General features: G+C 39.4%; 1 protein-coding gene across 18 annotated transcripts in view; it reads left to right on the top strand.

Moving 5' to 3' along the window:
- Positions 1–15,007, top strand: part of SACS (sacsin molecular chaperone) — a 232,554-nt gene that overhangs the window by 176,119 nt on the left and 41,428 nt on the right. For all 18 annotated transcript variants that reach the window (XM_039536976.1, XM_039537011.1, XM_039537042.1 and 15 more), the window contains 3 exons: positions 5,525–5,671; positions 7,026–8,508; positions 14,573–14,664. In XM_039536976.1, coding sequence (XP_039392910.1) covers positions 5,525–5,671; positions 7,026–8,508; positions 14,573–14,664 — 1,722 coding nt within the window. The remainder of the gene's footprint in view (positions 1–5,524; positions 5,672–7,025; positions 8,509–14,572; positions 14,665–15,007) is intronic.

The following is a 15,007-nucleotide window of genomic DNA, read 5'->3' as shown; positions in this document are numbered from 1 at the left end:
TACAAATCCATGCTGGCTATTCCCTATCACCTTACCACCTTCCAAGTGTTTGCAGATGATTTCCTTAATTACTTGCTACATTATCTTCCCTGGCACAGAAGTTAAACTAACTGGTTTGTAGTTTCCCTGGGTTGTTTTTATTTCCCTTTTTATAGATGGGCACTATATTTGCCCTTTTCCAGTCTTCTGGAATCTCTCTCCTGTCTCCCATGATTTTCCAAAGATAATAGCTAGAGTCTCAGATACCTCCTCTGTTAGCTCCTTGAGTATTCTAGGATGCATTTCACCAGGCCCTGGTGACTTGCAGGCATCTAACTTTTCTAAGTGATTTTTAATTGTTCTTTTTTATTTTATCTTCTAAACCTACCCCCTTCTCATTAGCATTCACTATGTTAGGCATTCCTTCAGACTTCTCGGTGAAGACTGAAACAAAGAAGTCATTAAGCATCTCTGCCATTTCCAAGTTTCCTCTTACTGTTTCTCCCTCCTCACTGAGCAGTGGGCCTACCCTGTCCTTGGTCTTCCTCTTGCTTCTAATTTATTGATAAAAAGTCTTCTTGTTTCCCTTTATTCCTGTAGCTAGTTTGAGCTTATTTTGTGCCTTTGCCTTTCTAATCTTGCCCCTGCACTCCTGTGTTGTTTGCCTATATTCATCCTTTGTAATTTGTCCTAGTTTCCATTTTTTATATGACTCCTTTTTATTTTTTAGATCATGCAAGATCTCGTGGTTAAGCCAAGGTGGTCTTATGCCACATTTTCTATCTTTTCTACTCAGTGGAATAGCTTGCTTTTGGGCCCTTAATAGTGTCCCTTTGAAAAACTGCCAACTCTCCTCAGTTGTTTTTCCCCTCAGTCTTGATTCCCATGGGACCTTACCTATCAGCTCTCTGAGCTTACCAAAATCTGCCTTCCTGAAATCTTTTGTTACTGACTGGGGTTTTAGCACCAGAAACACCTTGTGTCCTTTTTGACATTATGGAATGGCAGACAAAGGGCGAGGTTGTTTTCCTTAATTCCCAGGTTTACTCAGTCAAATAGAAGATATTTGACTCTTTCCAGTGTTGTCCCCACCATTATCAGAGAGAACCAGTTGTATGTATCTCATGTCCTTGGAAGGTTATCACTTTTTATTGTAGTACCCCTCTGCTGATTCCATACTAGTCTGTGAAGCCTAGAAACTCTCCAACAGTAGCAGGGTGTCCGTGACTGTTATCTTGGGTAGAGAATGGCATAAAGAGGATGCTATTGGGAGAAAAACATATTCCTCTGCTTCTTTGGCTTCTGAATGGCAAATTATCTCACTGTTATGGACTGTTATGTCCAGATATAGCTGTGCTTTTAATCCTATTCTGGACTCTTTACTGGATGACGGGAAGCAGCTAACAGCTTTGTTGTTGAGAGTAGAACATTAGTCAGACATATGCTCAGAGTATTTTGGCACCTCAGACTCTACTGACAGAGCTATGGCCACTAGTGTAGCTCTAAGGTTGTATTCGTGGCTCAGATCATCAGGGCTGGCACTAAAATCACAAACATCAATAGAGGATCTCTCCTTGGAGGGTTCAGTTCTTTACAGTGATAAGACAGATGGGACTCTAGAAAGAATCAAGATCAGAAGGGTTAAGCCTGATCCTTAGGGTTTTCCCAGGCATCTTCTTCAAAAATGAGATTTTTTTCTACTTCCCTCTGATAGCACAGACAGTCCTGTCTGTGCAGCAGTAACAGAGAACACAGTCTCAGAGGACATGCTAGCCTTTTGCCACTGTTGGGTCTGCTCCTACTTAAAGACCACAATACAGAAGCAGGATCCCTCCCTGCATATTCTCTGAGAAACAGCAATTTTATTGGAATGTTATAGAGCCATGAGTCTCTCTCTCTCTGGAATTAAAACCATGTCTCTCATTGTTTGACAATGCGTGGTGTGAGATTACCTTGGATTATTGGGTGTTAGATTCCATTGGAGATGGTTACTCAATCCAGTTTCATACCAGGTCACCTCACTTTCCAGTTCCCTCTCTCTGGGGACCCCTCTGATGAGAGACTACTCTGGAAGGAAATAATCTCTCTTCTGTAAAAGGAGGCTATAGAGGATGTTTCCCTCCAGCACCAAAGGAAGCGATTATATTCTAAATATTTTCGAATATTCAAGAGGGAATATTGTCTGAGACTCGTCCTGGACCCAAACAGTATTGTTACAGTCTAGAAGGAATTTTACCTTGAAGCATCACAAACTAAAGTGGACAAGGCTTTTGTGTTGGGTAAAGGATACAGGCTTAGCCGTGTATTGGCCAGGAGCTCCTGCAATTTTAGCATTTCTCTTTCATTTAAAATCACAGAGTTTTGCAGCACCTTCCCTAAAAGTGGATCTAGCAGCTATATCTGCCTATCACATGTTGATTAAAGACAAGCCTCTATTCTCTCACTTCAAAGCCTCCAGGTTTCTCAAGGGAATGACTAATGTGTTTCCCATTGTTAGAGGTCCTTTTTCAGACCGCAACTTGAAGTTGCTTTTAACAATGTTAATGGGCCTACCCTCTGAGTTCCTGTCTTGAGCTTCCTTAGAACAGCATTTGTAATGTCAATTACCTCTGTTTGAGAGGATTAGTGAGCTCATTGCCTTCATGACCTCTCCACCTATTCCAGCTTTATGCCTAAGAATTTCATCTGTCACAGTATATCTTCCTCCCTGTTTTCTTCCCCGGACCTCATGCCCATCCACAAGAGATCTGTTTACACTCTTTTGCCTGGACAGGACTAAGCCCTTTAGAAAATCTAATAGACTGTTGCCTACAGGGAAAGGTATAAGGTCCAATCTAGAGGTAAACAGACTCTTTCATAATGGATTAGGAAGTATATTGAACATTGTTGTTCTTTAGCCAGACGCACTCCAGTCCCCCAGAGCTACCTCTGTATCTTGTTTGAGACAGGTCACCATTGCAGAGATTTGCAAAGCACTAACATGGAGTTCTTTTCCTAAGTACTATTCATGGGACTTGAAATCTGATCTGATGCTCAGTTTGGCAGAGTAGAGCTAGAGTTTTAGCCTACAACTCCCCACTCACTGTCCTCTAATGGGGCACACTACTTGCTTATCTCCCATAAGTGGGAATGCACAGAGGCCCTCAGAGAAAGAGGGATTACTTACTAGTAATTGTTGTTCTTCGAGAGTTGTCTCTGTGCATTGACATTACCCACCTGCCTTCCCTCTGCCTTGGAATTCTTTGTATTTCAGGACTGTGTGGGGTTGGGAGGAGGAACTGGGGTGGGCTGGGGGGCATGTTCTCTTATATTAAAAGGAAATTAGCCATTGGAACAGTTTGCCTAGAGTTGTGGTGGATTCTCCATCACTATCAATTTTTAAAATGAAGACTGGATGTTTTTTCTAAAAGATGTGCTCTAGTTTAACTAGGAATTAATTCAGGAAAGTTCTGTAGCTTGTGATATACAGGTGGTTAACTAGCTGATCACAGTGGTCCCTTCTGGCCTGGGAATCTATGTAGAGGGGGCTGATGAGATCATAGCATGACAGTATTATTGCACTCCCGCAACTGACACAGCTTTTCTATACAGTTCCGCAGTTTGGCTAGAGGTGCAAATCCTGTAAGTGTGAATGGATAGAGGCAACTTTACTAGTGATGGTTGCTTACCACTAAATATAATTTTTGAGAGTGTTGCTTCTGTGTATTTCAGACTACCTGTTCATTTTCTCTTCTTCCTTGGGGGTCATAGATTTTAAGGCTAGGGAGGGACCATTAAATCCTCTAGTCCAGTGTTTCTCAAACTGGGGTCGCTGCTTGTGTAGGGAAAACCCCTGGCGGGCTGGGCCGGTTTGTTTACCGGCCCCATCTGCAGGTCCGGCCAATCACAGCTCCCACTGGCCGTGGTTCGCTGCTCCAGGCCAATGGGAGCTGCTGAAAGCGGTGCGGGCTGAGGGACTTACTGGCCGCCGCTTCCAGCAGCTCCCATTGACCTGCAGCGGTGTACCGTGGACAGTGGGACCGGCGATCGGCCGGACCTGCAGACGGGGCAGGTAAAGAAACTGACCCGGCCTGCCAGGGGCTTTCCCTACACAAGCAGTGCCCCCAGTTTGAGAAACACTGCTCTAGTCTGATCTCCTTTATAACACAGGCTATAGAATTTCATCCAGTTACTCTTGCATTGAGCCTAGTAACTTGTTTGACTAAAGCATATTTTCCAGAAAGGAATCCAGTTTTGATTTGAAGAATTCAAATGGTAGAGAATCCACCACTTCCGTTGATAGCTTGTTCTAGTGGTTAATCACCCTCACTATTAAAATTTATGTCTAATTTGAATTTGGCTGGCTTTAACTTCCAGCCAATAGGCTCTTGTTCTGGCTTTCTCTGCTAGATTAAAGAATCCTTAAGTACCGAATCACCTCCCTGTGAAGGTACTTACACACTATAATCAAGTCATCTCTCAAATTTCTTTTGATAAGCTAAACAGATTGAACACTTTTAGCAATTTTCCAGCCCTCCAATTCTTTTTCTTGCTCTTTTCTACACCTTCTTCAGTTTTTCAACATTGCTTTTAAAATGTGGACTCCAGAACTCCATGTGCTACTCCAGTATTGATCCCACCAGTGCCATATACAGATGTAAATTCACGTCTCTACTCTTGGTCACTACTTCCCTTTTGTACATCCAAGAATTGCATTAGCTCTTTTTGCCACAGTATCATACTGGGATCTCAGGTTGAGTAGTTTGTCCACTATGACCGCTAAATCCTTTTCAGAGTCTCTGATTTCCAGGATACAGTCCTCCATTCTGTACATATGGTCTACATTCTTTGTTCCTAGATGTATGCCCTTGTGTTTGGCTATATTAAAATATATTTTGTTCACATGGACTCATCTTATCAAATGATCCAGATCGCTTTATATGACTGTCCTTTCCTCATCATTTATCACTCTGCCAATCTTTTTGTCATTTACAAATTTTATCAGCACCGATTTTGTATTTTGTTCTACTCCAATAGGATTCTCAGAATTATTGAAGGAACTGAAGTGGTTGGGGCCGCACAGCTCTTTTATAATCTAGGTTCAGGACATTCAGTGTTATAAGAGGATTCTTGTATGACCTCCATAGTCACTGCTTTCCTGAAGTTTCCTGAAGCTCTTTCTCAACATGACTTTCGTTTATCTTGTATGACCGAAGAGGGTAGGTAGTAAACCAAAATTATATGGTGTGTGTTAAAATTTTCATGGAATCTAAAATAATCCAACAAATCAGTTGATGGATTTGTGTCTCTGAGGAGAAAGAGAAGAAAATATGTTGTTTAGGGTTTTTATTTTGCAGAAGTTCCTCTTCATCTCTTTGGACTTTCCCAATAGATTTTAGTTTCATTTCTCCAATACCAGTTTGAGTTACAGCTTCCTCATTTGCACATCTATAGTTACATTCAAAAATGCTTTCTTGATTTAGTAAATTTACTTCCTGGAAATTAAACAGGTGGACCTAAGTGTGCTATTTTTGAATTGCCTTACGTGTGCCTATTTATTTTTTAGGGCCAGCACTTTATGTATACAACAATGCAGTTTTTACCCTTGAGGACTGGCATGGCATACAGGAAATAGCAAGAAGCAAGAAAAAGGATGATCCCCTGAAAGTTGGAAGATTTGGAATTGGGTTCAATTCAGTATATCATATAACAGGTACTGTGTGTAGCTCCTTTAAAAATAAAAATATTAACATTAAGATTTGTTTAATCTCATATACACATCAAACATAAGGATGCTGGCAGGGTGTTCTCTGGGTGAAGTCCTTGACATTGGAATGCACTTCATCCACCCATGCTCCATCAGAGTCCATCTTTTTTTAATCTTCTGGGCATGCTATAAAGTCCATATATTTTCCATGTTTTTAGAGGGAGTGTAGGCTGAGAATTGGAGAGGTTTATTTTATTATTGACACTATATTTTGCTGGTGATATTAATGTGGGGTGAACAATCCTCTATGTTGTATTATTTGAATTGTGCATTTTTAGTTTATATAACTGATGCCCAGAGCATAGGATGGATGTTTAACAGATGTCTATAAATTTAAATAAGATACAATAAGCGAAGACTGAAGCTTTGTGCAGTTTGATTTTTGTCCTGTATGTATTTAAGGGAAATATGAAATAGAGATAAAAAACAATGCTAATTTTGTCTCATACCAAAAAAGTACTTTTCCATCGTATAACCATCACATGCGATTTACTATTTAACAGGAGGACGTTCACATTGTATAAAGTAAAAAAATACCCTAGTATACTGCTAATGAGTCATAATGTGCTCCTCTTCCACAAGCTGGTAGCACTTAACTGTGGGCATCTTTTTTTCATTTGGATCTTTTAGTACTGTAGAGTGTTTCCTAAATTCTGTAGAATTGTTTTACCATTTCATTTGATAGTCCTTTCTTTCATTCATATATGTGCATTGAATTAGTACGTTCTATGTAGAAACCTGGATACAGATTTCTGCCTTCGTCTCTTAAAAATTCATACATTTTTTGACTTGCACCCCTAAAATGTTGCAATTCAGTACATTTATTTGTATTCTGTTGTGGTTATGCCACATGGAAAGATTAGCAGTTATTCGTTCTGTTGGATTATATATCAATATAATACCGGATTATTATAATATGAAGCTGGCATGGCAAAAGAAAGGCAAGTATAAACAACTGGTGTTTGATATCTAGATAGTATTTCGTTTCTGAGACTAGCGTGTCAAATCTTTGATCAAATAAAGTTTTGCCCTTTGTCATTTATCTCTGTTATGCCTTCCATAAACGGCTCCTGTCATTGTAAGATATTTTGATATAGTATTGTCTCTACTAGAGGATGAATAGTTGACCATTAGTAGGATTGGGTTTTTGATAAATAAGGGCAATTTATAATTTTAAAATAATAATTTAATTGATTGTAATGGCTAAAGCTGTTTAAGGTATGGATAATGTAGAATATTTTGGGGTTATTCAGATTTGCTGTTTGGGGTTATTCATATTTGTTGGATTTCACTTGTGCAGATGTCCCTAGTATCTTCAGTGGTGACCAGATTGGAATGTTGGATCCCCATCAAACACTTTTTGGATCCCATGAATCAGGCCAGTGTTGGAATCTAAAAGATGACAGCAAAGAAATTATTGAATTTACAGACCAGTTTGCACCATTCATTGGTGTATTTGGTAGCACTAAGGAAACCTTCAAGAATGGAAACTTTCCTGGTACATTTTTTCGTTTCCCTCTTCGCCTACAGCCTTCGCAACTGAGTAGCAATCTGTACAACAAACAAAAAGTTCTGGAACTGTTTGAATCCTTTCGAGCAGATGCAGATACAGTGCTGCTGTTCCTGAAAAGTGTGCAAGATGTTTCCTTACATGTTAGGGAGGCTGATGGAATTGAAAGACTGGTTTTTAGAGTAACTGCTAGTGAGAATAAGGCCTTGAAACATGAACGACCCAATTCCATCAAGATTCTAGGAACTGCAATAAGTCAATATTGTAAAGGGGTTCCAAGCAACAGTGTAACGTGTGTGACATATCATGTAAATATAGTCTTAGAAGATGAGAGTGTGAAGGATGCACAAAAAACATCTTGGTTAGTATGTAACAGTGTGGGAGGTCGAGGAATATGCAATGAACTAGATTGTTTGGCTGATGACTTGAAGTTTGTCCCTACTATTGGAATAGCCATGTCCTTATCAAGTAATGGGGAAGAGAAAGGAGCTGTAGCAGAGTTTTCAGGAAGAGCATTTTGTTTTCTTCCTTTACCTCCTGGCGAGGAAAGCAAGACTGGTCTCCCAGTTCATGTTAGTGGTTTCTTTGGCCTGACTGACAATAGGAGGAGTATCAAATGGCGAGAGTTGGATCAGTGGCGAGATCCAGCAGCTTTATGGAATGACCTTCTTGTAGTGAATGTTGTCCCAAAAGCATATGCCACTCTCATTTTGGAGGCTATCAAGCGAATGGAGACTGAGAAAAACTCAGATTTTCCTTTGACAGCTGAAAGAATTTATAGACTATGGCCTGAAAAGAACAAAATCAGGGTACACTGGAAACCAATCATAGAACCTCTGTTTAAAGAGTTGCTCCAGAATGCAGTTATTTATTCTGCTAGTAGTGACTGGATAAAGGTGGAGCAAGTGTGCTTCTCAGACATGGATGACAGCTTGGAATACACACAAACTGTCCTCAACTACCTCCAGAGCTCAGGGAACCAGATTGCTACGGTACCAGCAAATATTGCTAGTGCAGTTCATCTTACTGTATCTAGCTCTAAAACTGTGAAAAAAGTGACTCCTGCTGGAGTGCGGCAGGTGTTGAGGAAATCTGGACATACTGGCCCTGCTAATGAAAAGCTTCATCTCTTGGAATTCGTGCTTACTGATGGAGTCTACAGTGAACTTATTGGATTGGAGCTTCTGCCATTACAAAACGGAAATTTTATTCCATTTTCCTCATCTGTGTCAGATCAAGATGTAGTTTACATAACCTCAGAAGATTACCCAAGGTATATTTAACATTTTACATATATTTTGTTGAAACACATTTTAAATATTTTTAAGTACTACAAACTGTCACCTGCTTATGAGTAGTGCATTTAGAATAAGCGTACCACAGTTTTTAACATAATAAAATAATGCATAAAAGGAACCCAAGATTAAATTTTATATATTTCTGTATTTGAAAGATTTGAAGATTAGTTGCTGTAAGAATTTATAACGAATTATCAAATCTTGTTATAAAATATACACCAAGTAGCTTTTCTCAAACTAGCTTTCTTCTGGGAAACAGAAATAAGAGAAGGCTGAGGACATGCATTCTAGTGGAGCAGCAGTTCAAGGGATCTGTTAGTAGCCTGGCTAAGGCTTTATTAAAATGAAAGCTTTAGATGACACTAGTCTTTTCCTACCTCCCTTAGCTGTTACTGTGAGGTTTAAATTAGATACAGGAATGGTTAGTTTTACAAAAAATACAAGCTTTTAAAAAAATGTATTGCACAGTCAGTTTAGTGGCTCCACATACTGGAGGCAGTGACTAGCTGTGATGGTACTACACTTAAGATCATAAAATACTGCCTTGCTTCTCTGAATACACAAAACAGAACAGGACTACTTGTGGCATCTTAGACACTAACAAATTTATTTGAGCATAAGCTTTCGTGGGCTACAGCCGACTTCATCGGATACATAGACTCAAACATACAGCAAGAAGATATTTATACATACAGAGAACATGAAACGGTGGAAGTAGCCATACTAACTGTAAGAGGTCAGTCAATTGGGACCGCTTAAAACTTTAAACGGAGTGGAGATTAGGGATAATCTTGGAATGGCACAATATCTGAACGAATATTTTGCCTCGGTCTTTAATGAGGCTAATGAAGGGCTAAGGAATAGTGATAGAGGGACTGATGGGAATGAAGATATGGGGGTAGACATTATGGTATCTGAGGTAGAAGCCAAACTTGAACAGCTAAACGGAAGTAAATCGGGGGCCCCGGATAATCTACATCCTAGAATATTAAGGGAATTGGCGAGTGAAATTGCAAGCCCATTAGTGATGATTTTTAATAAATCTCTAAACTCGCGGGTTGTACCGTTTGACTGGAGATTAGCTAATATAGTTCCTATATTCAAGAAGGGGAAAAAAAGTGACCTGGGTAACTACAGGCCTGTTAGTTTAACATCTGTAGTATGCAAAGTCATGGAAAAAATTTTAAAGGAGAGAGTGTTACGGACCTTGAGGCCGATGGCAACTGGGACAAATTACAGCATGGATTTACGAAAGGTAGATCGTGCCAAACCAACCTGATCTCCTTCTTTGAGAAAGTAACAGATTTTTTAGACAAGGGAAATGCGGTGGATCTAATATATCTGGATTTCAGTAAGGCGTTTGATACGGTACCGCATGAGGAATTACTGGTTAAATTGGAAAAGATGGGGATCGAAATGAAAATCCAGAGGTGGATAAGGAGCTGGTTAAAGGGGAGACTGCAGAGGGTCGTATTGAAGGGGGAACTGTCGGGTTGGAGGGGGGTTACCAGTGGAGTTCCTCAAGGTTTGGGTTTTGGGTCCGATTTTATTCAATCTATTCATCGCTGACCTGGGAACCAAGAGTAGGAGTGGGCTGATAAAGTTTGCGGATGACACAAAGTTGGGAGGTATTGCAAATTCGGAAAAGGATCGGGATATCCTCCAGGGAGATTTGGATGACCTTGTAAACTGGAGTATTAGTAACAGGATGAAATTCAATAGTGAGAAGTGTAAGGTTATGCATTTAGGGATGACTAACAAGAACTTTAGTTATAAGCTGGGGACGCACCAGTTGGAAGTAACGGAGGAGGAGAAGGACCTAGGAGTCCTGGTTGATCGTTGGATGACTATGAGTAGGCAATGTGATGTGGCCGTTAAAAAAGCTAATGCAGTCTTGGGATGCATTAGGCGAGGTATTTCTAGAAGGGATAAGGAGGTGCTAGTCCCGTTATATAAGGCGTTGGTAAGACCTCATTTGGAGTATTGTGTGCAGTTTTGGTCTCCCATGTTTAAGAAGGATGAATTCAAACTGGAACGGGTACAAAGAAGGGCCACTAGAATGATCCGAGGAATGGAAAGCCTGTCGTATGAAAGGAGACTTGAGGAGCTCGGTTTGTTTTCCTTAACCAAAAGAAGGATAAGAGGAGATATGATTGCACTCTTTAAATATATCAGAGGGATAAATACCAGGGAAGGAGAGGAATTATTTCAGCTCAGTGCTAATGTGGACACGAGGACAAACGGATATAAATTGTCAGTCAGAAAATTTAGGCTTGAAATTAGACGAAGGTTTCTAACCATCAGAGGAGTGCAATTCTGGAACAGCCTTCCGAAGGAAACAGTGGGGGCGAAGGACCTCCATGACTTTAAGATTAAGCTAGATAAGTTTATGGAGGAGATAGTATGATAGGATAACGGGCTTAGTCAATAGGTCAATAACGTGCCACACTGGTAATTAGTACAATGGGTCAATGATAGGATATTGTTAGCCTTTTTCCAGAGGGTATGGCTGGAGAGTCTTGCCCGCATGCTCGGGGTTCAGCTGACCGCCATATTTGGGGTCGGGAAGGAATTTTCCTCCAGGGTAGATTGGCAGTGGCCCTGGAGGTTTTTCGCCTTCCTCCGAAGCATGGGGCAGGGGTCGCTTGCTTAAGGAGTGGGTGGATCGGCTATGTGGCCTGCATCTTGCAGGAGGTCAGACTAGATGATTATAATGGTCCCTTCTGATCTTGAATTCTATGATTCTATGAATTGAGATGAGCTGTCATCAGCAGGAGAAAAAAAAAACTTTTGAAGTGCTAATCGAGATGACTCATAGACGGTGTGAGGATACTTAACATGAGGAAATAGATTCAATTAGTGTAATGGCCCAATCACCTTCTATGGGTCATCTTGATTATCACTTCAAACTTTTTTTTTTTCCTCCTGCTGATGATAGCTCATCTCAATTGATTGGCCTCTTACAGTTGGTATGGCCACTTCCTCCACCTTTTCATGTTCTCTGTATGTATAAATATCTTCTTGCTATATGCAAAAGAATAAATGGACATAAATCAATCATCAAGAATTGTAACATTCAAAAACCAGTAGGAGAGCACTTCAGTATCCATGGACACTCAATAACAGACTTAGAAGTGGCAATTCTTCAACAAAAAAACTTCAAAAACAGACTTCAATGAGAAACTGCAGAACTGGAATTAATTTGCAAATTGGACACCATCAAATTAGGCCTGAATAAAGACTGGGAGTGGATAGGTCACTACAAAAAGTAATTTTCCCTCTCTTGATATTCAACCCTTCTTGTCAACTGTTGTGAATAGGCCACTTCCACCTTAATTGAATTGACCTCGTTAGCACTGACCCCCCCACTTGGTAAGGCAACTCCCATCTTTTCATGTACAGTGTATATATATATATATATCTTCCTATGGTATTTTCTACTCCAGGCATCTGATGAAGTGAGTTTTAGCCCATGAAAGCTTATTCCCAAATAAATTTGTTAGTCTCTAAGGTGCCACAAGTACTCCTCATTGTTTATACTATAGTTAGTAGTTCTGCAATTTCATATTCCTTCAAAACCTTTGGTGAGTACCATCTGGTGACTTATTACTGTTACATTTATCAGTGTGTTCTGAAACTTCTTCTATTGACGCGTTAGGGTGGGACAGTACTTTGGATTTGTTGCCCCCCCCAAATTAGCTCTGATGTGAGTATCTCCCCCACATCCTCTTCAGTGGAGACTGATGCAAAGAATTCATTAGCTTCTCTGCAGAAGCCTTATCTTCCTTGAGTTCTCTTTTAATACCTTTGTCATCTAGTGGCGCCATTACCTGATTGGCATGCTTCCTGCTTCTGATGTACTTAAAAACTGTTGTTTTTTGTATCTTTAGCAAGTTGCTTTTCAAATTCTTTCTTGGACTGCATTGTTATACTTTTACACAATTAACCTGCCAGAGTTTGTGCTCTTTTTTTTATCCTTACTAGTAGACAAATTTTAAAGGATGCCTTTTTGCCTTGAATGGGCCATTTATCCATGGTGGCATTCTTTTGGTCCTCTTATTTTTTTTTCTGATTTGGCATATGCATTTAGTCTGAGCATCTGTTATGGTGGTTTTTATATAGTCCCCGTGCTGCTTAACCCTTGTGACAGACCCTTTTAATTTTTGTCTAACAAGCATCCTCATTTTTGTGTAGCTGCCCTTTTTAAAGTTAAATGTTACTGTGGTGAGTTTTTTTGTATTATCTTCCCTACAGAGACATTAAATGTAATTACATTCTGGTCACTATTATCAAGCAGTTCAGCTATAAGTTACCTCTTGGACAGATCCTGTGCTCCACTAAGGACTAAATCTAGAATTAGCTCTCTCTTTGTGGGTTCCAGAACTAACTGCTTGAAGAAGCACTTGTATATGGTATCTAGAAATTTTATCTCTGCATCATGCCTTGAAGTGACATTTACCTAGTCAATATGAGGCTAGCTGAAGTCACTCATGATTATTCCGCTTTCTGCTTTTGTAGCCTCTCTGACCTCCCTTTGCATTTTACAATCACTGTCATCTGGTCAGGTGGTCAGTAGTATGTTCCTATTGCTTTACTCCTTTTATTTAAGTATGGAATTTCTATTTATAGAGATTATATGATATAATTTGTTTAATTCAAGATTTTTACCTTATTTGACTCTGTAGTTTCTCTAAAATATAATGCCAGTCCCTCAACAGCACAAGCTACTCTGTCATTCCTATAGATTTTATATCCTGGTATTATCATGTCCCACTGATTATCCACCAAGTTTCTATGATGACTGTTATAGCAATGTCCTCAATGTAATGCTAGGCACTTTTGTTCACCCATTTTAGTATTTAGACTTCTAGCATTTGTATATAAGTACTTGTAAATTTTGTCAATATTCAGTTGCTTGCTTTCACATGTTATATTTAAATTGGACTCTGTTACATTTTACTGTTCCTCACTGCCTCCTATCTGCACTTTACCAACTTCTTGCCTATCCTCTTTACTAGTATACAGAGTTCCCCCTTTAATAAATTCATCCCTGAGGGATGTATATGCCTGAACCATGTGTTCCTCCACACCTGTTGTCTTTTCTCCAGCCCTTAATTTAAAAATTCCTCTACAACTTTTAAAATGGTACATGCCAGTAGTCTGGTTCCATTTTGGTTAAGGTGGTGTCCATCCCTCCTCTATAGGCCACTGCTTCCCCCCAAAGGTTCCCCAGTTCCTAATAAACCTAAATCCCTCCTCCCTTCACCATTATTTCACCCACATACTGGCCCCTTGTGTGGAACTGGAAGCCTTTCAGAGAATGCTACCATGGAGGTCATGGACTTTAATCTCTTACCTACCAGCCTAAATTTGGCCTCCAGAACTTTTCTCTTACCTTTCTCTAAATAACTGGTTCCTACATGTATTATGACCACTGGTTCTTCCCCAGCACTGCCTATAAGGTAATGTAGGGTAACTTGAAGTGTTGTGGCTTGTGACATGAAAATTGACTGTCTGAAGCATAAAATCTATTCATCCAAACTTTATCATGGTTATTGGTGGTTTACAATTATTTGTTGCTGGTGATTTCAGAGCCAGGAAGAGCACAGCCTGACTTTCAGGTCCCAGATGATGTTTTCAGTGCTAGCAATTACATACCCTACATCTTTATACTCTGATATTAGTTCACTGAGAGACATAGAACCCTAGAAAGCTATTTTAAAAGTCTCTTTCTAGAGTATAACTACATTTAAATCAGTCTTAATGTCTTCAAGTTGTAAACCTGGTATCTTTAACAAGAATGCTCTTAAACCACCTGTCAAAAGTACAGAGTAGTTAGAGGTTAATTTTCTTAGGATTCTCTGTTGCTATATACATATTTTGGTTTTATTAAGAAAATACTGCAAAAAGAAAACTATTCAAAATATATAGGCAAGTACATATATAATTTGTTCACAGTATTTGAAACTATAGAGCAACATAAATGCCTTGGATAAGGATACTAAGATCAATACTTCTTTGTTTTCAATGGCATGCTAGGTCCCTTTTCCCAGGCCTTGAAGGAAGATTACTTTCTGATGACCTGAAGCCTCAAGTTCTAACTGCTTTGAAGGAAGCTGCCAAAAGCCGAGGTAATATTCAGTTTTTTTTGTGTTCTCATCCTTACAAAGAAAACAGATTGATGATAATAAGATTAAGAAGAAATTGTGCGGTTTGCTTTGCATAAGAGCCATTGTTTTCTTAATCTAATTAGGAATTAGGATAGTTCAGGGAGGCTGATTAAAACCCACAATTAAAAGAAATAGGGCTGTTAAGCGATTAAAAAAATGAATTGTGATTAATCACACTGTTAAACAATAATAGAATACCATTGATTTAAATATTTTGGATGTTTTCTACATTTTCAAATATATTGATTTCAATTACAACACAGAATACAAAGTATACAGTGCTCACTTTATATTTATTTTTGAT

Source organism: Mauremys reevesii, linkage group 1 (assembly GCF_016161935.1).
Source record: "Mauremys reevesii isolate NIE-2019 linkage group 1, ASM1616193v1, whole genome shotgun sequence".
Taxonomy (NCBI): Eukaryota; Metazoa; Chordata; order Testudines; family Geoemydidae; genus Mauremys; species Mauremys reevesii.
This window is presented reverse-complemented; position numbering and strand designations above follow the sequence as displayed.